This window comes from Palaemon carinicauda, chromosome 35, assembly GCF_036898095.1.
Source record: "Palaemon carinicauda isolate YSFRI2023 chromosome 35, ASM3689809v2, whole genome shotgun sequence".
Lineage (NCBI taxonomy): Eukaryota > Metazoa > Arthropoda > Malacostraca > Decapoda > Palaemonidae > Palaemon > Palaemon carinicauda.
In genome coordinates, this window is record NC_090759.1 from 43,537,117 (window position 1) to 43,560,575 (window position 23,459).

The window sequence follows — 23,459 nt, forward strand, 5'->3', positions numbered from 1 at the left end:
TAACAGTAATATAAAAAAATGTATCAATCCTAGTGAAGATATGTTTTGTCTGAAAGCTAGGACCAATGCCGTTTCAATGTCGCTAAGATCTTTCTTTACATTATACTTTCAGATATTAATTTTTTCACGGGTCAGTTGTAAGATGGACTCGCCTGAGGGTGGACTATGTCATTAAATGAGGTGAGGATCATTGAAAGACTATGGTTGCTTATATACGGAATACGTGAACATCTAATGGATATTGCTACATGAATTTTTAGAGATTTGGTAATTGATGAAATTACATCTTCCTACTATTATTCCCACTTACTATTCTTTTACATTTGTTGGAGAATTGGTAATATTACTCCATCCACTGACTGAGTGAATGTACTTGTGATAGCTATAATCCAAGTTATTACCACCAAAATTTCATAACTTCCACATTATCTAAATTTTTTAAGGTAGTTTGGTAAAATGTCTAAATAGGTACACTGAATGTAATAATCTGCTCCCTAATTTGGAGTTGGCTTCTGCAAAAGCCTTGGAAAATGTGATCACTTCTTTTAATTTCCGATGCCGTAAAGAAAACCCTTGATTGTGGTCAGAAAGTCCATACGATTGGCCTTGGTTTTCGTGCTGCCTTTGACAGAGTTAATCCTGAGGCCCTTGTTTTTAAAATTAAACAGATAGGAATAGGTGTCTTCTCTTAACATCGTTTTTTAATTCTTAAGTAATGGATTGCAGAGAGTAGTTGTTTATGGAAAGCATAGTGACTACAGGAATATAATAGCAGGTGTTCCACAGGGTAGTGTTTTCAGCCTATTTCTTTTCATATAATATATGTATAATATATGGTTTGGTTTATAAAAACAAGTTCGTTATATATGCAGAGAGTACTAGTCTTGTTGCATTAATTCTATATCCAGAATGTTGAGCATCGTTGCTGAATCCCTTAACACTGGTATCTCGGCATGTATCCTCTTAATCTTTTCAAAGTAAACTAACATCAAAATGATCAAATTATCTTCTCTTGTAAGATCAATATTGTCAATTTTATGTCAAAGAGAGGGAGTTACAAATAAATTTGGTGCCCAGAATAGGATAAAATAAAGGGATACCTCACACGTAACTAGAATAGAAAATTGTCTTTATAAATTAGAAATAACAGATATCACAAGTAGCAAGATGAAAAAGCATAAAAAAAAGATATGACACGGGTTTTAAGACAGAAAGTGCTCAATACAGAAGCGATTATGGGTATCTCCAACCTTAGTATCGGACAATCTGAGGGAACAGTCATGATGATGAAAATTATGTAGGGTTGGAAAGGTTATACCTATGACACCAGATTACATAAGAAACCATTTGTTTAGGGAGTTCATGTCCGCAAAGAGCCAACCTACCTTCACTCAAGATAAGGTCAGATAAATACTTCAGGAGATATGGTAATGAATCAGAGAATTCTAGATTGTAGAACTTACTTGCAAAGCAGATTGATCAAATAAGCTGAATCGTGATTCTTTTATTTCGATAATCTAGCTGAATTATGAAAGCCAGACATATAAGATGAGTCTGGGGAAATGAACATCTACAAACAAGTTCAAGACAGAAATGCTCATAGTAATATCAGTAAAATAACCAGGACTAGGTCATCTTAGGAGTTGTTACGGTCAGCTATATCTAAACGTAGATCATGCAAAATGAAATTCAATGCCTTATTTCCTTAATAATTGATTTAGCATGAAAATTAGTGACAGTGAAAGAAAACAATAGTCAGAAAACGAAAAAAACCTATATTTAAGACTAATATTATTTATAGCTGACAATATTTATAAAATACTTACAGTTTACCTAATGATAACACTTTACTCAAAATTACTAGTATTAATACAGACCTGAGATTTATGGATGGCAGCAGGAAACGACGAATTTCCAAAGGTCAGCGATAAATCGTCCAGAGCACAGTTTCAAATGTAAAAAATGATAATCAAGAACACAGCTTCTGATGATATGTAATCTTCCCTGGTTTCCTTCTTTTCTCTTAAAAACGTTAGCCTTGTAAATGAAATAGTAATGCTGGGTCACAGCAGGTGGCACAAAAAAGTCTCCAAAATAGTCTTTTACGTGTATCATTCTCTTTTATACCAGGACCCTTGTTCTTGAAAGTTCTTGATGGATTCTAGATCGTTCAGAGCGGATTATAATATGCAATAAGCAAAGCTGGAGATTTATATTAAACTACTTGAAATTACCAGAAGCTCTTGTTCTTAATAAAACTTCTTTTAGTTACAAATCATAAAATGTTTTAATCTTAGCATTATGAATAAAGGACGACAAACTTAGAAAAACGAATGACAGGAAAGTGATCTGGTGAAATCAGTTGTTCTTTTTTTCATTTCATGTTATGTTCACGCCTAAAGACAGAGCTGCCGGAAGTTTAACAGAGTTTGAGGGTTTCTTGTTTTCTTCAGGTTAAGGCAAAGGGAACAAACGACTGTGATTCGTTGCATTACACACTGAAAAGTATTGAATTCATAAGGTATAATGAGGTGGGAAAGGAGACAAAATTACAAATGTTTCGGTGTAAGCACATATTTGAAAAACATATATTCAGGTAACAAAAGTGTCTGTGCGCCAGATAAAAGCGAATTGCACAATGTATATGGGAGGGTTCAATGCACTGCTAATGAGCCTTTTGTAGTAGTGTACGAAGTGGCTAACGTTCAGAGGATATATATCCAAGATTCTTCAGCTAATGGAGGAAAGTAGCAATAGGTGTTGGTTTGTTTTTCATTTTAATTACCCTTGTTATGGGAAATTTTTAAGGTTTAAGAATATTCATATCTATACAGCGGATATGTTTAGTGAATATCATTCTTTAACATTACGGTATTTCGCACAAAAATAGCAGAAGCATTGTCATCCATCTTAATTGATTGCTGCAGACAATTGTTTAAAATTTCCCCTATCTATACAGCTTCAGAGTTTAATGACGATAATGTTACAGAATCCAATTTCGGGGTTGCTGAGTAATTTATAGTTGTGAATGAATTATAAATACCTTTATATTGGTTCGCTCTCTCTGATCTATTGATTTATGGACATTTAACTGAAGGACCATTTCTAAAAATCTTTATTTCATCAAATCACACAGATTTTTTTTTTTTTTTTATTATTATCATTACATTTATTGTCAGCCACTGGTCTCTGAAGCTAAAGGAACTAAAATTTACCCAGTACTTTTATGGCTGATAACCAACGAAAGGTACACCACTGATCTCTTAAAAAGTAAGTAAAGTAAGTATTCAGGGCATTGCTCGGATGGCCAAGTGCAAAAGAGAGCCTGCTGCTGTTACCCAAGTTTTTTGTACTATTTGAATAGGGAAGAAATAATGCTATTATCTTACCCTCGTTTGACCTTGTCTTAACCTTGATAGTCTGGTGTGAGTAAAATCTGGCCACAGTTGGATGCAAGAAACAAATAAGTGAGTAAGGAAGAAATAAAGGTAAACATTCTAGATATTTTTATTAAATGGGAATGTCCGGATACTAACCATATTTTTGCATACTGAATATCCAATCTAAAAATCATAGACGCTGAATGGCTTTCCCAGGGCCATTTTTTTGGCCAAGTGCCCCACTTCAAGATTGTTATTCAATCATTTGGCATAAAGGAGTAAGGAGAATTGAACCGATGACGTCTCGAAAGTAGAAGTCCCCATTTGACAAGAACAAATGATTTTCTGTAGTTCCTCCATTGGGTTCTTGAAGATCCTTGTAGAGGCCCCAAAACGGCGTTCCTGTGATTATTATTGTTATTATATTATCATCATCATCTTGGTGAAAAGTTATTTGTTTATTCCCCTTACGTATCGATCGTAAAAACGTTCAAGTTAAATGTTCAGTTGCACAACTTTTCTTTGTGTTTCATGATTTGTATAAATTCAAACTATTTCAAAATATGGAAATGAACCATAATGCTCAGGGTCTAGGTGAATTTGTCTGAAATAGAATTTATCTAAAACAATTTGTCTAAAATACGATTGATCTAAAAAATTGTATAAGACAGTTTGTCTAACACAATTTGTGTAGAGTACGATTTATTTATAAGCAAATTGTCTCCATTAAAATTTGGCTAGATACATTTGTATTTGTCTTATAAACTATATATAAACATGATACCTCCATAGTTTCTTCCCAATATGATATTTACTCAGAAAACTTGCTAAGAGTGGAAAGGAATAGTTGCGTACTCTTTACTATACTACTGAGTATAAATAGTTGTTTACTACATGTCAACTGGTCAATGTTGAAGTCAGAAGTTTTGAACAACGAAAGATCCTTATTCGCTTTTGCAGGAAAACAAATCAGTAAGTATTTGATAATAAGGATTTACCGATTTGATGTAATTATTTTTTTTTCATACACAAATTCATCTTGTAGTAAGCAACTGGTTTTGTTCCAAAAAGTACCAAACAAATAATTATACACAGTAGCGTGGTAAATAGTACGTAACCATTCCTTTCCGCTATTAACAAATATTCTCAGTAAATATCATATTGGCAAGAAACTGTGGAGGCATCATGTTTATATATACTCTATAAGACAGATATAAATATAATTAGACAAACTGTATTTTATACAATTTCCTTGTAAATGAATTGTACTCCAGACAAATTGTTCAAGACAAATTGTGTCGGATAAATTGTATTTTAGACAAATTATTTTAGATAAACTCGCCAGATACCGTTGCTCATTCAAATTGATTTTTTGTTTTGTTTTTTATCATCCAAGAGGTTTATTAGATTTTATCTCTTGAAATCCTCTATATTTAGATTTAAGCCTAGAGAGTTTAGGGAATAAATGTTACTGTCATGTCAAAGAAAAAATTACTCCTCTCTACTGTATAGGAAACATTTTAATTAATGACTCATTTATACGGACAAATACTACTCAATTCGCTTTTGCTTTTTTATAATGAACATGTTACTCCTTTGCATGCTAAACATTTGAGAGGAAACTATGTAGCTTTCATTTTCCAATAAGGTCTTAGTCATAAATGAAGAAAACATTTGCACTAAAAATTTTAGTCATTTATATAACAAATTTTCAAAACGAAAATGTTATTCCAAAAACAATTGTACTAATTTCTGCACCAAGGATTTACAATTAAAATCTTTATTAGTCTATGCAGAAACATTTGCAATACAAATGCTAGTAGTCTTAGTTCTGACTAATATTTTCATTAAGACTTTCCCCGTTCAAGGATTATTTTACTGCAAAAAAGAAGTGATTTTACCCATAGGTACTGCTGATCCATCTGTCCATGTCCAATTACCTTCGTGTCCCTCGTCAGTGCCTCCAATCCAGTAATCGTGACCTGTCAGCCCTGCAATAGAATAGAAGGAAATGAAGGATTATTGAAGTCTCTTTCAAACCACAAGTAAGAGGAAACAGGGAAGATATCTGTAGGGACTTAAAAAGACCATTTGCTCCATAAATGTTTATATGAAGAAGCTAATCTTTCCAGGGTTCGGGAAGTGAATGCTACATACAAATTATGTGGTGTTTTTAGATTTGTTGAAGAATTTATTTTTCTTAAAATGTATATTGAGAGTAATATGGATTTTCTATTACGACATTGAGAATCATTTATTCTAAGAGTGCTTGAATGAAAGGGGTAACTGATTTTTCTGCCGTTCTAGAAGTAGATATGTTTATACATTAGGTGGCATTTCTTTCTCGTGATGAAAAAGCTTTTTTACTCTTGAACAGTAGATTTTTTTTTTTTTACAATAGGTTTCCATAAAACTTTGCAGCCGTGATGTGGAAAAATGCATGGGTGAGTATAAGGTTTCCTAAAAAAAAAAAAAATAAAATAAAATAAAAAAAAAATAAAAAAAAAAATTCCAAGACTCATCAATTATTAATTTAAATTATTTGTAGTGAAAAATGTATCTCTAGTATTGATGACTACGGCCATTGCCTGGGTATTTCAAACGATTTAGTCAATGTATTTTTCTGCAACTGGGTTTGTCAACTGTGTAACAGAAGCCAACTAGAACAGGTACTCTGTAAAGAACATACCTTCGCCTATATCATGTTTTATATTTCAAAATAGGCAATTAAATTGGGGATATTTCAGCACTGGTTTATGCAAATCGGATAAAAAATTGACCAAGATATAGCAATAATACGTTTTTGACCTTCATGTTACTTTGACCTTGACCTTTAATCCAGTCACTTCTAAAATTCAATCAAATTGTCCTTGAATCATGGCCAAATTTCAAGAGATTTGATCAAATAGTTTTTGAGTTATGCGAATTGCAAACCCGCAGGCAGAAATACAAACAAATAAATACACAAACATGGCAAGTAAAGGGATCATTATAGTCTATTGTATATCACAAGATAGGTAATTGAATTGCGCATATTTTGCCACTAGTTTCATTCAAATCAAGTAAAAATTGGCCACAATATTGCTAAAAGACAATTTTGACCTTTTCATGACCTTGGCCTTAACTTATGACCTAATCACTTCCAGAATCTAATTAAAATGTCTTTGAAACATGGCTAATTATCTCACCAAATTTCATGAGATTGGCTCGAATAATTTTTGAGTTATGCATATCACAAACAGCCAGTTAGACAAACATGTGCATATCAAAACATAACCTTCGCCGCAACGAAGTTGGAGAAGATAATTATGATATCTTATATAACTCACAACACTACAGTTACGAAAATAATAAAGTTTTGTCGTTGTCATAATGCTTATCACTCTAGCACTTTTCATGTTTTAAACTACTGCTAATTTCTCAGCAATCTTGGTAGGTGCCATAGAGAATTTACTTTGATGTTATAAAACTAGTAAATTTTTGATGAATGTAAATACAATTTGAATTTTCAAGAAATCTCCACAACTTTTTTATATAACGCAAATTAATAACATGCTCTCAGATAATAGTTATTTTTTAGTTTTCCTTAAGATGACTTCAAATAATCATAGGATAATGAGAAAAATCATTCGAAACAAGACTGGCTTTACACAAAACCATTTGTTCTTTTTTTGGCAAATCCTTGCAAAATCTTTAATCATGAAACTTCTACTTGATCTCAACAAACTTTGTTATGCACAGCATGTCACTTGAAATATTTCAAAATTACACTTGAACTTGCTTCTCAAAAGTTTGTATTAGCGACATATGGAATTTTCCCTTAACTTTTAAACATCCCGTAGATTTTGCTTCATGTTAAGCAGCAACTGAGCCCTTTATTCTGTTCTGTGTGACAATTTCTGTTGCTTTAATATCTGAATCCTTTTCTCTTCTGTATACATTGACGCTTTCGGTTCTTTCCCCGCGATTGCAAAATAAACTATCAAGTGCTGTCTCTATATGTCTTTAAGCCTCCAATGTCCTTTCCCATAATGCAATGAGGACATTTTTTCCAGCCTTTGATAGCATATCCTTCAAACAGATATATCAGTCACACTGAGAACGTGTCTGACAAGAGGGAACAAAAAAGGACATCTTTTACGTAGGTTTCTATACATCGCATTCACAGTCCCATCAAACTACGCTGACTTTTCCCTTTTTATATCATACCATCTACCTTAATTATCCATTAGTTGGTATGCCACTGAAGCTCAAATATATCGCAGTCTAATCTACTTCTGCATCAATAAGGTATTTTTATTAACAGTAGATTAACCTTTTTGTTCTGAATTAAGTCCTCATCTTCGCTAAGCCTTTGATATCCCAACATATTTGGTGCCACTTTTTTTTACCATACTTGGCTCTTTACGTTCGATTCTTAAATCCTGACACTGTAGTAAATTATGCGACATTTCCTTCTTGTTCCTCCCTTCACTTCCAACAAATTATTCTCTCATCTATTCCCTTCTAAAATCTTATTTATCCTAATTTGTTTACTAATTTTTACAGATATTTTTCTACGCTCTATATCGAAAATTTAAGCCAATTTGAGAACATTTGTTATAATTCTCTCTCTCTCTCTCTCTCTCTCTCTCTCTCTCTCTCTCTCTCTCTCTCTCTCTCTCTCTCTCTAAATTTTACATTCAGGCAAAAAATCTCCTTTTCGTTAATTTAAGAGAAATATGGTATGAATAATAATGAAAAGAATGGAGGAGGGAGATATGTGAAGATAGAGTAAATATCTAGATATAATTGCTTGACGTAGAAATCTTTTCACATCTTTTCAAACTTACATTCTTCTTCAAGGTGAAGAAAAATCGCCCTCAGAAACTCTATATCATTGACGATGGCAAGTTCTCCTTTGGGATCCAGGTACCCGCACCGCAAACCTGCTTCGTTCCATGGAAGTTTATATTGGTGTAGGAAAGATAGACATTTGCTACCGACTCTGACATAGTGAAATGGACAGGGAGAGTCAGAAGTTGATACATCTGTAACAAGAAATAAATAGATAAATTCTTCTATAAATTCAATAAATTTGGTAAGTCACAAAGTTTTCATCGTTTTCGCAAACAGACTTGATTTTTGGTTCTCCAAGTATCTCTGAAAAGTCATTTCCTGGTTTTTACGTAATCTCTTCATAGAGATTACTCTTGAAAGCACCGAATCTTCACCTTTCTCCAGGATCAAGTAGTGCTCCTCTTGGTGTTGTTCTCGTAAAACCAGTCTTTTTCAATTATCCCTATTCTATTAAACTCATTTGTTTATACAATTATCAATGACATATCCTTATACAATTCTTTTGTTTTACCTAATAATTTCTTCACTTTCATTCTAATACTCAGATTACGTTTACTACATCTGTCAGCTCTGGTCTTTTGGGTTTATCTGAATGTGATCCATGTGATTATGATATTCAATAACTGCAAGCCGCAATTTCTTTCAATGCATTCTAATATTCCTTTGAACCTTTCTAATCTATGAAAGTCTATTTTAATTAGATTATTGTAAAACTTTGCGAAGGGAATACAGTTTACATACAGAGGTTAACTTTATTCTAAATATTTTATTTTAGATGCTACAAGCACTATGCGTCATTCCAAATACGATTTTAGTTATTTTTACTGTTTTCTTCACTGTTTTCAAAAACTTTATATCATAACTCAGAAGTCTTCCTTGCAACACGGCAGAGGCAAAATTCCCACAAGTAACTCCATGCTCTTCTCTCTCTCTCTCTCTCTCTCTCTCTATCTCTCTCTCTCTCTCTCTCTCTCTCTCTCTCTCTCTCTCTTCCTTTCGGGTGTGTATTGCCCGTTATATTGTCCTTGTTTCCAGGAACTACTACTTCCTCCCTTTTATTTTTTTGGGCTGATAAGGGCATATTGCTGTCCATCCTCGGCTTCTCCATTCAAAATGCAATTTTATAATTCTCATTTAATTACTAACCTCTGTCTATATCGATGCAGAAATAAGTGAAAAATCTACACTAGAAAAACTTAAGCATGATTTGGAGGGACATCTATAGTTATAGTAGTAGTGGTGGTGGTAATAGTAGTAATAGTAGTAGTAAAGGTTCATGTCGTATTAATAGTGTACTTACTGAATAAATATAAAAAAAATGGAGAGAGAGAGAGAGAGAGAGAGAGAGAGAGAGAGAGAGAGAGAGAGAGAGAGAGAGAGAGAGAATTATTTCTTTATTGAGATTTTTTAAACTCATCTTCTATTCTATTTCTTATCATATATGGAGCTTAATTTACTGTGTATTGAGAATACTTTTCTTAGAATATCTTTTTCTATACAAAATCCTTATTTTTTTCACTAAAAAAGGGAACAGATTAAGATATGCAAGAGGCCTTTCCATACCCAAATAAATCAATTATTTTTATATTTTCTAATGTAATTTGTATTAAAAAGTTTTATGTATACATTTGGAAAATTTCAGAAAACCAAACTTACTTTTGTTAGATTTTTCGTAGTTATTTGCCTGTTCGCAAATGAACCAATAGGCTGAGTTGCAGTCGATGTCGTTAATATAAAACCTCTGACCGTTGCTCATGTGAGCACAGTTCTCTTTGGTTCCTCCGTTGGGTTCCTGGTAATCTGGAAAACCGGCCCAAAAGGGAGTTCCCATCGGGAAATTTTCTCCTTCTCTCGTGGTCCAGTGTCCGTCGTGCCCTACGTCAATTCCGTCGATCCAAAAGCTTTCTGTCAATTCTTCTAAATGATTAATGTTTTTAAATCGAGTTAGAAAACTGATATATTTTATTCCTCATGAAAATAAAACTTACTGTTTTCCATAAAAAAAAATGTTAGTCTTTCATTCCTAATAGGAAGATAGATAGATACTGCGTATTGTCCTAAAGAATTGGTTAGCCATCACTAATGAGAGAGGAATTGTGTTGTCTATCATTCATTATAAAAGGATTTTTTGTAATGGAAAAGGAAGAAGTTATTGTTTACGATCTCGAAAATAGAGCAGCCAATTCCAGGTGAAAGAATAAATGAGGAATTAATTATTGTTTACTTTTCAGAGGAGGAAGTCTTTCACTCTTAGTGAAGGTATAATGAAGTTCCTGTTACATACAAAGAAGAATTTCAATCTTGATGAGAGATAAAGAATGTAAATATCTTAAGATGCTTACCTAGGTGACTTCGTCACCTGTAGACTCTATTAGTATATTGACTCGAAGATTTAGTTCAGATTTCAAAATATTAGGAGAAAATTAGGACAAGACACAATTCAAACAATTTAGCCTAGATTAATTGGGACTCATATTGCTAAGAATCTTTTATACTAGAGAAAGTAATGACGTGTTTTACTTATGATGGTGTTTCAAAAACTGAATATAATTAGATCATCTACTAAGTATAATCAATAAAACCCATTTTTACTTAGCGTAACACTCAATTACAAGTTCTGCCTGGAAGAAATTACCTTTGCTGTGAATATAATCAACGATGTCCTTGAAGTGTTGAGCTGAATCTATGACTGCCAAAGTGGCCCCTCGTTCTGAGATGCAAACCTCGTGAGCTTCTGCGAAAGTCATCCGAAATTCGGTTTCGAACCTTAAGCATTTTTCGCCCACTTGTTCAAATTCTGGATCACATACAGCTAGGAAGAGAAGTTCTTTGGAATAGGATATCCCCTATACACACACACACACACACACACACACACACACACACACACACACACACACACACAATGTAGAGTTAAAAGGCAAAGCCTGGTGAATGGGAGCTTGGGATTTTGGTGAAAATGGTAAAATATGGAGATCTGACTGATTGCAATAATTACAGAGGCATCACACTTATGTCAGTTGTCATGGAATCTAGAGATACGAGAGAAAGATTGATGAAAAGCTGAAAAGAACAAGGAGTATTTAGAAAAGGTAGAAGTTGTGCTGAACAAATATTCATTTTAAGACATGTTGTACATCAATGTCTAGAACATAGAAATCCACTTTTGATGACATTTGTGGACTATGAAAATGTCTTTGATAGTGTGCAGCGGCCAATTTTGTGGAGATTCATGAGTTATTATGAAGTTCCTCTTAAATATGTAAATTTGATTAAATCTGAGCATAGTGAGGGCAACGTTAATGTTAGTGGAGTCTTATCAAATTTCTAGAAAACAGTTGAGGACTTCAAGGGAATTTGTTATCACCTATGTTGTTTACCCTCCTCATGGACTCTATAATACATAGAACAGTTGGGGATGGTGGAGAAGGACTGGACTGTATTGGTAATAGGAAATTAGATAAAGAATGCTGATAATGTTCTCCTTATTAGCAGAACACCGGTTTTGCAATGCTTGCTTACCAGAATGCATGAAATATAACACGAGGTTACGTTCAACATAAATAGAAGAAAGACAGAGATGATAAGAACGGAAGATACAATGGAAGATGAAATATCATTGGAAGAAGAAAGAAATAATGAGGTCGAAACATTTAAATGATTAGGAACTATGATCTCTTATACAGAATCTTTAGAGCTGGAATGAAAGATTAAGAAAAGGCAAATGAGACAATGGCAAAGTTAAGTAAAATTTGAAAATCAATAATTTGAAATTACATATGAAAATAGGGCTATGTTATTATTATTATTATTATTATTATTATTATTATTATTATTATTATTATTATTATTATTATTATTAGCTAGGCTACAGCGTTAGTTGGAAAAAAAAGGATGCTATAAGCCCGAGGGCTCCAACAGGGAAAAATAACCCAGTGAGGAAAATAACTAAAGAAGTAAATAAACGATATTAGAAGTAATGAATACTGAAAATAAATATTTTAAAAACATTACCAATGGCAAAACTTCTGTCAGCCTGTTCAACATAAAAACATTTGATGCAACTTTGAACTTTTGAAATTCTACTGATTCAACTATCCAATTAGGAAGATCATTCCACAACTTGGTCACAGCTGGAATAAAACATCTAAAATACTGTATCGGCCGGACTATTAGAATTAACTGCATGCCTAGCATTACGAACAGGATGGAACTGTCCGGGAAGATCTGAATGTAAAGAATGGTCAGAATTATAAAAAGAAATGTTATACAACATGCATAATGAACTTATTGAACGACGGTGCCAGAGATTTATATCTAGATCAGAAATAAGAAATTTAATAGACCGTAAGTTCCTATCCAACAAATTAGGATGAAAATCAGCAGCTGAAGACCAGACAGAACTACAGTATACTCGAAACAAGGCAGAATGAAAGAATTAAAACATTTCTTCAGAATAGATTGATCACCAAAAATCTTAAAAGACTTTCTCAATAGGCCAATTTTTTGCGCAATTGGAAAAGACAGACCTGATGTGTTTCTCAAAAGTACATTTGCTGTCGAGAATCACACCTAAAATTTTAAAAGTCATACAAAGTTAAAGAAACATTATCAATGATGAGATCAGGATGTTGAGAGGCCACCGTCCATAACCTACGTACAATCATACTTTGAGTTTTATTAGGATTCAACAATCAATCCCCATAATTTGCACTATGCACTAATCAAACCTAGCTCTCTATTAAGGGATTTAGCAACCCCAGATCTACATTCAGGGGATGGAATTGATGCAAAGAGAGTAGCCTCATCTGCACATTCAACACTTGTTTTCTAGGCCAAACCTCATGAGTCTATATTATGAAACGTAATGGGTCAAGGACACTACCCTGAGGAACACCAGATATCACATTCTTAAACTCTGTATGGTACCCAGCAACAACAATTCTTTGCAATCTATTACTTAAAAATTCTAAGTTTAGTAAGGTCGTTGTTACTGTATGGACATGATTTGGGGTATGACAATGAATCAATATCAAACAGATTCTGTATATTTGAGAATACAGCCCTCAGAAGAATATTAGGAGTGAGATAGCAGGAGAAATTAGAAATGAAACTATTAGAGAAATTACTCAAGGTCCATATGTGGATATATATATATATATATATATATATATAAATATATATATATATATATATATATATAGATATAGATATAGATAGATATATATATATATATATATATATATATGCATGTATGTATGTATGTATGTATGTATGTATGTATATGTTTATATATACATATATATATATATATATATATATATATATATATATATATATATATATATATATATATATATATATATATATATATATATATATATATATATACACATATATATTGCTTTCTGAGTGGGGATACTTTATTGTGGTAAAGACGTTCGTATATTGCCATGATCAGCGAAGCTGCACTAGTCAAGGCCACTCAAACTAGGTTGTTTTGCTGTGAGCACTCGGACTAAATTCTCCTACCATCAGCCCAAAGTGGTCAGAAAGGTTATGAAAATGGCCTAACCCTAGACATGACTAAGGACATGTCTGAGGCCTTTGTCCTTCAGTAGAAAAGAAAAGTCTGTATTTGTTTTTGTTATATATGGTGCATATATATAGATATATATATATATATATATATATATATATATATATATATATATATATATATATATATATATATATATATATATATATATATATGTATATGCATATATATATATATATATATATATATATATATATATATATATATATATATATATATATATATATATATAAGAAACGTTAGACAGCTATTAAAATGAATTTTCCTCGTATAGTTTCAAGTTTATAAAATTAATTACGTAAGACTTTCGTCATTAATTTCATTGTACTCCTTATTCAAGACAGTATATGTATATTTACGTTATTTATAAGAATCAACTTTTTTTATTTCATGTAATTTTGTTACGAAGTCTTATATAAACTCCTTGAGAGTGTTATGTGACCAAACAAGGAGCAAGGGCCTATGTAATGTTCTTTTATATTCTTATGAAGTATTGCGTCATTTTTGTGAGAGAATACGCAATATGCAATGTGCTTTGGAAAATTTGTGAAAAACCTAGTGATAGGACTTATCTTTTTTTTTATTTCGGGGACAAAGGGTGGGCGGAGATAGCTGACAGAGAGTCGCCTTACTGTGTGTAATAGTTGCCCAAGAAACCCAGGATTCATCTCCCTGTTGTGTGAGTAAGCGTTTGAGAGAGCAATGCTTGGTAAGTCTGAAGCCTTAGCCTAGCCCCCATGTTTTCAGAACTCTGTCTTTTGGAAAATTCTGGAATTAGCTAAGTTTCATATATATAGGCAACCCCAGGGTTGCATAGAGAATAGAGAATTTCAGTCTTAAGACACAGCCATCTCCACCTCTCTCTCACTCTCGCACACAGCTCAGTGTGTTATTTTAAAAGTGTTCGGTGAAATATTGAAGTTTTCGTGTGACAAGTTTTTGTAATCATAGTGAGTACTTATAAAAATTCTCTTAGAGTTTTTGTAAACAGCCCTGTAGGCTAGTGATATACTCTTGTATTGTGATATGGTTATCTATTTTCATTAAAGTTCAAACTTAAATATTGTATTCAGATTCAATTTCAAGTGAAACAAGTATTATATAATTTTCATTAGTATTTCTTTTGTCTTAGTCTAAGGTTTATTCAGATTTAATATTCAAAGTCTAGTGGTTATATATTTTCAGATTGTAAAATCTTTGTCCTTATGTAAGTTTTGTTTACACTATTTTGAGTGATTTATTTGTTTTATGTAAATTCTTTCAAAGTGTTGTAATATATATATAAAATATTTATTTTTTTAAAGAGTGTATTATTTCAATCATCAGTGTTTAATACATATTCGCTCGTATCCTGTTAATAAACCAAAGTTAGAGTTATTTGAAAATTCGTAGTAATAATTACCAAGTTTAGTTTTGAGTGCACTTAAGAGACCTTTGGATATTCAGTGTTTCATATATTGCTGTCCAGGAGTTATTGAACTGTCTTAGAGTTCGTTTCAAGTTTAACAGACTTAATGTAAAAGCAAACAGGTTAGTTTGGAATTCGAGAGGTTGTATAGCTTGCCAGTCATAATATATATCATATTATATATTTGGTTCACAGACACGAGCCATCATAGTATAACATATTTTTTTTGGCCAGACCCAGGAGGCATCATCATATAATATATTTATATATATACATATATATATATATATATATATATATATGTATATATATATATATATATATATATATATATATATATATATATATATATATATATATATATATATTTCCACATATATATATGTGTGTATGTATGTATACGTATATATATATATACATATATATATATATATATATATATATATACATACATATATATATATATATATATATATATATATATATATTATACAATTATGACTCCCGAGTCTAGGCATCAAAAATATATCATACTATTATGGCTCCAAGATCTGGGTACCAAAAAATATATTATATACTATGGTTCGATACTGAGAACCATACATATAATATACACTACGACTGGTAAGTTAATCAACCTCTCTAATTCCAGACTCAATTGTTTGCTTTTACATTAAATTTGTTACACTTTAGAATATTTATACACGAATTCTGAGACAGTTATATAACTCCCGGACTGCAATATATAAAACCCTGAATATCCAAAAGTCTCTTAAGTACAATCAAAACTAAACTGGGTAAATATTATTAAGAATATTAAAATAACTCTAACATTGGTTCATAATAGGATACAAGATAATACTATCTCAAATAATAGTGATTGGAATAATACATTCTTTACAAAAATAAATATATTCTATATAAATTACAACACTTTCAAAGAATTTACATAAAAACAAAATAAGTCACTCCAAATATTAAGTCTGAACACTCACATTAAGAGAAAAATGTTACGATCTGAAATTTATATAATGTCTTGACTTTTAAATGTTAAATCGGGATGTTCTTTAGACTAGAAAAAAAAGAAATAACACTTAAGAAAATTATACAATCACTTGTTTCACTTGAAATAAAATCTGAGTACAATATTTAAGTTTGACACTTAATGAAAAATTGATAACCAGATCACCATACAAATACCTAACCTTCCTACAGGGCTGTTTACAAAAACTTCAAGAGAATTTTTATAAGTACTCACTACACACGATACATGCAGGGGCATAAAATCACTTTGGAGGGGACACACTATAGGTACTTTCCAATTTTAAAATAATACCTTGAGCTGTGTGGGAGAGAGGGAGAGGGCAAGATGGCTGTCTTAGGGCTGCAATTCTCTATCTGTCTATCTAATCCTAGTGTCGCTTTTATACAGTATATGAAATTTAGCCACTTCCAGAAATTGCCCGGACTGGAGTCTGGAAGCATGGGTGTCCAGGCTAGGTGTCAGAGTTACCAAGTATTACTCTCTCGAATGCGTATTCATGCAACAGGGAGGCAAACTCTCTCAGTCAGGTAGCTCCGCAAAATGTCCAGAGCACATAAGCACATGGTACTGCGTATTTTCTCAAAAGCATGACACAATACATCATATAATATAAAAAAAATTACCTGAACCCTTGCTCATAACGTGTATGATCACATAACACTCTCATACATTATACGTAAGACTTCGTAACAAAAATATGTGAAATAAAATGTTAATTCTTAAAAATAACGTAAATGTACATATACTAACTTGAATAAAGAATACAATAAGATTAACGATGAAGGTCTTACATAATTTACGTTATAAGCTTGAATCTACACAAGGAGAACTCATCTTAAGAGCTGGCTAACCTCTTTTCAATGCACAAATAAAATATAAATATAAACTTGAATAAACGTCTGTATTTACTATACACTGCACCAACTTCTTAAGAATGATATATATATATATATATATATATATATATATATATATATATATATATATACTGTATATATATATGTATGTATATATATATATATATATATATATATATATATACATATATATATATACTGTATATATATGTATATATATGCATATATATACACATATATACAGTATATATATATATATATATATATATATATATGTGTGTGTGTGTGTGTGTGTGCATATATATGCATATATATACACATATATATGTACAGTATATATATATATATATATATATACATATATATATATATATATATATATATATATATATATATATATAGTATATACATATATATATATATATATATATATATATATATATATATATCATCATTATCATCAGTCATTACTAGACCACTGCAGACCAAAGGCCAGAGACGTGTCCTTTCGCTTACCTCTTTTCATAGTCTTTTTATACCAGTCCACACCAACAAACTTTCTTAGTTTGTCAATCCATCATCTTTTCTTTGTTCCCGTGTTTATTTTACAATCTCTAAGGACCCATTCTGTTATTCTTTATGTCCATATATTGTCTATCAATCTCCTTATATGTCCTATACATGTCCATTTCTTTTTCTTACATGTTAAAATATTGTCTACTTTAATTTGTTCGCATATCCATGTTGTTCCTTTTCTGTCTCCTAGTGATATTCCCATAATCATTCTTTCCTTAGCTCTCTGAGTTTTAACTAACTTATGTACTATTGCTTTAGTAAGGCTCCAAGTTTCTGATACATAACTCAAAATTGGTAGGTCCATCTCATTAAATACTTTTCTTTTTAGAGAGTGTGGCATTTTATGTTTCCTAAATATCCTTCTATCAATTTTAATCTTGTTTAATTTCGGTCTTGTGTCCTGGGGAAGTACATATTTTTTGTCCTAAATACGTACATTCATAAACAATCTGTAAAGGTTCATGCATAACTCCTGTTTGTTGGCTCTCTGCATCTTCATTGAATACATTTCTGCTTTCTTTATTCAAATATCCTATAATCTTTTGTAATTCCTCCCATGATTCACTAAACACAACTCCGTCATCAACAAATCTTGAGTTGTTAAAGTATCCTCCACTAATATCATTTCCTTCAATTTCCCAATCTAGATTCTTAAAACCGTCTTCTAGGCATGCAGTGAATAATTCATGAAAATTGGGCGTCCGACTGTCTAACTCCTTTCTCAATCAGAATTTTCTCCCTATCCCTATGTAGTATTAAGATTGCTGTACTTACTGTATAGATATCTTCAAGTGTTCTAACACAAGATACATCTATTCCCTGTCTTTGAAGGGCTTTCATTACTTCTGAAGTTTTGACAGAATCCAAAGCTTTCTCATAGTCTATAATTGCCATACTTAGTGGTTTGTCATCTCTGTTGATTTTTCCAGTAGCTATCTAATAAACATGGATATAGTCAGTTGTTGAATACCCACTTCTACAGCCTGCCTGCTCTCTTGGTTGATTGAAGTGTAGCTATCTCTCTAGTGGACCTAATATAATATTTGTAAATATTTTATATATTACGGAGAGTAAACTAATTGGGAGATAATTTTTCAGGTGTTTTGTGTCACCTTGTTGATAAATTAGTATAATGATAACATTTATCCAAGCTGCAGGTATAGAGCATTCTTGCAGATATTTGGTGTAAAGTTCAACCAGTTTTACTATTATGAAATCTCCTCCATCTATCATTAAATCAACTGTTAGGCCATCTTCCCCTGCTGCTTTGCCTTTTTTATGCCTTTTATGGATTTCTTTACTTCTCCTACTCTTACTTTTGGTATCAGCTCCGTTTTTTTAATAAGAAAATTCAATTTTCATCCTTTAAAGCAAAAATCTGTTGGCTTCCTGTTCCAAAACTTCATTTCATCTCATTTTCTTTAGTGTTTCCCTCAATTTTGGTCTGATTTTCTTTACGAATATCCTTGGCTTTTAGTTTGTTTATTGTTTTGGATAGTTCTGCTGATTCTATTTCATCTCTCTTGGGTTTTTCCGTCATTTCCAACCTTTGCTTTATTAGGTTTTTATGCCTTTTCAGTTAGTTTTCCTTCATATTTGTTCCTTTCATGTCCTCTGAAGAAAAATATATGGCATTATCTAACTCCATATAAGATTCCCCAATTCTTCTAATTTTTTATATTATGAAAATCTCCCACCACCACAAATCCGCGGTGGCCAAGAGTGGTGATAGAAATTAGCCAAAATCCAGACATGACTAACACAACCCCACTCTCGGCCCACAGCTCCTAGCGGCAGTAGAGCAACTGCCCAAGATGGTGGGCAGATACATCCCACAGCAGGGTGTGCTAAAAGTATCTGGACTAAAACAGGCCACTTTTGAGATCTGAAACTTGCAACATACAACGTCAGGGCTCTGTCTAGATCTTGCGTGTTACTAGAAGAGCTGAAAGAAATAGATTGGTATATAATAGGATTGAGTGATATATATATATATATATATATATATATATATATATATATATATATATATATTCTGCTTTATAGACTGTAGAAATTGAATCCACGGGATTCAGTTTAATTCATGAATTACAAGATAACACCAACCGTAACCAAAAACAACTTAAGGATGAGTCAATTTTTTTTCAGAAGTATCCTAGTACATAACTGGTTTATCTTTCATAATTTTATATGGTTTGCCTAAGGTTCACAAAGCTGATATATAATTACAGCTCATATTGACTGCATCTTATTCTATTAATTTGGGTATAGCTATGTTTTTGTTCCCCCTCTCAAGTAATCCAGCTACCTACGCATACACCTTAGAATTTCATCTCAGTTTGTATATCAGATTCTTTAACAAGTTCCCAATAACTTTATGGTTAGTTTTGATGTTAGTTTTTATTTGCAAATCAGAAACCATAGACAGAATCTGCTCTTTTCGGAAACTGCTTGAGCTTCCCGTAAGCGAAACTATACTATTTTTTTTAATAACAAAATATATAAACCAATTGAAGGTATGGCAATGAGTTTCCCCTTAAAGCAAACCTTTGCTAACATATTCATGTATCACTTTAAGAGGTTGTTCATGGATCAATACCACATAACTTTTAAATCCCTGTTTTGAAGACGTTATTTCAAGGATATCTTTACTTTTTTCGAGATAGACATCATATAACACTGCTTTTAGAATACATAAACTTATTTCACCCAAATGTGAAGTTTATGTTGGACTTAGAACATAAATTTCAGCTTTCCTATCAAGACCTTTCCATTTTCCGTTATAATGAATCAAGTAGTTCTGGCCTTTTTAGGGAAAAAAAAAAAAAAACATTTTTACCGTACTTAGGTTAGACATTTTTAGTCATTGACCGTTTTCATTTAAAGTTAACTATATTGAAAACATTGCTATTTTCTTTTTCTTTTCTTTTCTCTTTTTTTCTAGATCTTTAAACATCTTACAGGTACAGGTTCTACAAACCAATTAAATTTCTACAATCATATTTTGTCAGTAATTGTTATCTATGTAACTTTTTTGAAACACTAAAGCAGTTTTTGATTAAGTTTTCTTTATTCCAAAGACCACAGTACACATTATTCCAAAAGTCAAATATATATGTCTTTACCATTAACACATGTTTATAGAAATGTTAAATGTAAATTTCATGAAGCTCTTTCTGAGTTGTATCCCTCTGTTAACACAAATTTCACTTTCAAGGATCCACTGACAATAGGAAGCATGTTCAGATTTAAATACTCTGCCGGAATTGATGTGGCCTTCAATTGTGTATTAGTATATTCATCCCAGATGTAATTTGAGAACTTATATCGGTTGTTGTCTTCGACGCTTGAGGGTCAGCATTGAATCCCATAGAGGTGTCAGTCGTCGAACCAGATGTGCAATGGATAAAAACTATCATTTCTCCATCCTTATTCATGATTATGCATGCTAGGAACCTATTGATTATTCCCTCGAGTCCATTTTCATTTAACATTAAACTCTAAAAATCGCTCAACTACCTATGTTACTATGTATATTGCCTAGCGATCTTTACCGCTAATCTTCTAACTATATCGTAAATAGTTTGACGTTGAACCCTCCTCAACTTTTTATTTTTTAGTCAAGGGTTGTTTTACCTTACTTAATAAGTTGGTTGCTTGGGTTATAAGAATTCCTTTATTCTATTTCAGGATATTTCTTTGTTGTTTGTGAATGTTTTTATTCCATTTCCATTTGTCTCTATGTGTATTTGTTTTGATTACTGTTTCTTTATGTTTGGTCTTGGTTATATCATATTTGGTTTTATTTTAATGTAGTTTTTTTATGATTCTTGTAACATTAATTGAGTCTTACTGTACTATTGAACAGACTAGTGTTAGTAATTTTTTTAGTATTTATGTTTCACAGTGCTGGACGGCATATCTTAGCAGTCCATGTTTGCCAACGGTTATACTCGTATAAGCAGATGAACAACTGGGTGAAGTAACGAGAGCTTTGGGTGTGGAGGAAATGCCCCCATAAATCTCAATGAAGTCACTAGCAGCATGGTGATGAAATGGGTTTAAGGCGATTGACAAACTGTCTCTTCGGCTTTTTCTCCTGATGCCTGGCGGTTGATCTTACTAGAATTAATATGGACCAGCAGGAGTTACTTTCCTTAGTAAGATAGGCACTGCACATCACAAGGAACTGGCTATCCTTTGATGTATCTAGCCAATGAATCCTCTTTGGATTTCGTCAGTCATGGAAAGAGAAGATGTCAGAATGGCCGCCAGTCCTGGGTATAGCAGGGTGCTAAGAATTGAACATAGGTAATTGGAATGTTAAAACCATGAATCAGATTGGGAAGTTACAACAAGTGGAGAGTGAATTTATGAAATATATCTTGGTCCTAACTGAAACACGTTATTTGGGGATTTGTAAGGAAACTTTAGACCAGTGCAAAATATGTATCTACTCAGGAAGATCAGATGGAGCTGGAAGAGAAGGGGTAGAATTGATGATGACACCAAGAGCAGAAAAGGCATTAACCGAGTGGAGAGCTGTGGGTAGTAGATTGTTACCAGCAAAGTTCAAATCAAAGCAGTGCAATATGAACATTATAGTTTGCTATGCCCGATATATGATTCCCCCGAAGAAAGAAAAGATGAATGTCATGAAGAACTGCAGAGGGTAATAGTTGAGATCCCTGAGAGAGAGATGAAAATTGTGATTGGCGACTTCAATGCTAAAGTTGGAATAAATAATCAAGGGATAGAGAATGTGGTGGGTGTCGAGGGTCTTTGCGAAGTTGCAAATGAAAATAGAGCACGTTTCATAAGTTTCTACTCATCAAACAATCTTGTCATTAGAAGTACTCTTTTTCAACACAAAACATCCACAAGTATACATGGACTTCACCATGTGTCATTTACAAAAATTAGATAGATCATATTGTCCTTAATAATGAGAGTAGGAGGACTCAGAGAAATGTAAGAACCTATGGAGGGGCCGATATTGATAGTGATCACCAGCTCCTCATTGCCACACTGAAATTAAAACTGAAAGCACCCAACAGAAAGATGGATAAAATACCAAAGTTTGATACAACTAAGCTTTTGGAAGAAGAGCACAGAGAAACATTAGCAATTGAATGTAAAAATATATTTGTATTCTTAGAAACTGCAAGAGATGAAGAACAGACAACTAATGAAGAATGGTGTGATATTAAAAACTTATATAAGTCAGTTAGTAGTGAAGTCTTGGGACACGCAGTTACAAGGAGAAAGCCTTGGATACCAAATGATACTTGGGATACTATAAAAGGAGACAAAAAAAGAGATTGATTATTGAAAGTTTTCGAGGAAGTAATGAAAATTAAAAGCCAGAGTATGCTAAGTATTCCAGTATTGACAGTTAGGTCAAAAGAAAAGCCATGAATGGCTGGAGAGAATATTTAGAACAGTAAAGCAGATGAGGCTGACAAAGCTATGAATTCAGGATGTGGCTATGCTGTAAGAATTGTTCATTAAATTAATGAAAATTCTACTGGGGCAAAGAAGAAGAAGCATATTTCCATCAAAAAGAGAGATGGTTCTGTGATAGCAACAGAAGATGAAGAAAGACAACATTAGATGGAACACTAGTGAGGTTATGAATAGGAGATATGAAGGGAATAATCTTATTGATATACCTGAAGCTGATGAAGAACTTGATGGGCCCATGAATGAATTCAGTGTGTTTAAAGTCGAAGCTATCCTAAAAAAACTAAAGGGA

General features: G+C 32.3%; 1 protein-coding gene across 2 annotated transcripts in view; it reads right to left on the reverse strand.

Annotated features, from left to right (window-relative positions):
- Positions 1-3,495: 3,495 nt before the first annotated feature.
- LOC137627707 (macrophage mannose receptor 1-like) overlaps positions 3,496-23,459 on the reverse strand; it is a 60,821-nt gene continuing 40,857 nt past the window's right edge. The window contains exons 3-7 of one of the 2 annotated variants that reach the window (XM_068358948.1): positions 10,855-11,031; positions 9,876-10,136; positions 8,213-8,410; positions 5,282-5,371; positions 3,496-3,782 (exon numbers count right to left, since the gene is read on the reverse strand). In XM_068358948.1, the coding sequence (XP_068215049.1) occupies positions 3,634-3,782; positions 5,282-5,371; positions 8,213-8,410; positions 9,876-10,136; positions 10,855-10,966 (810 nt within the window). In that variant the 5' untranslated portion in view covers positions 10,967-11,031 and the 3' untranslated portion in view covers positions 3,496-3,633. The remainder of the gene's footprint in view (positions 3,783-5,281; positions 5,372-8,212; positions 8,411-9,875; positions 10,137-10,854; positions 11,032-23,459) is intronic. The other variant, XM_068358949.1, reaches the window with a different exon arrangement.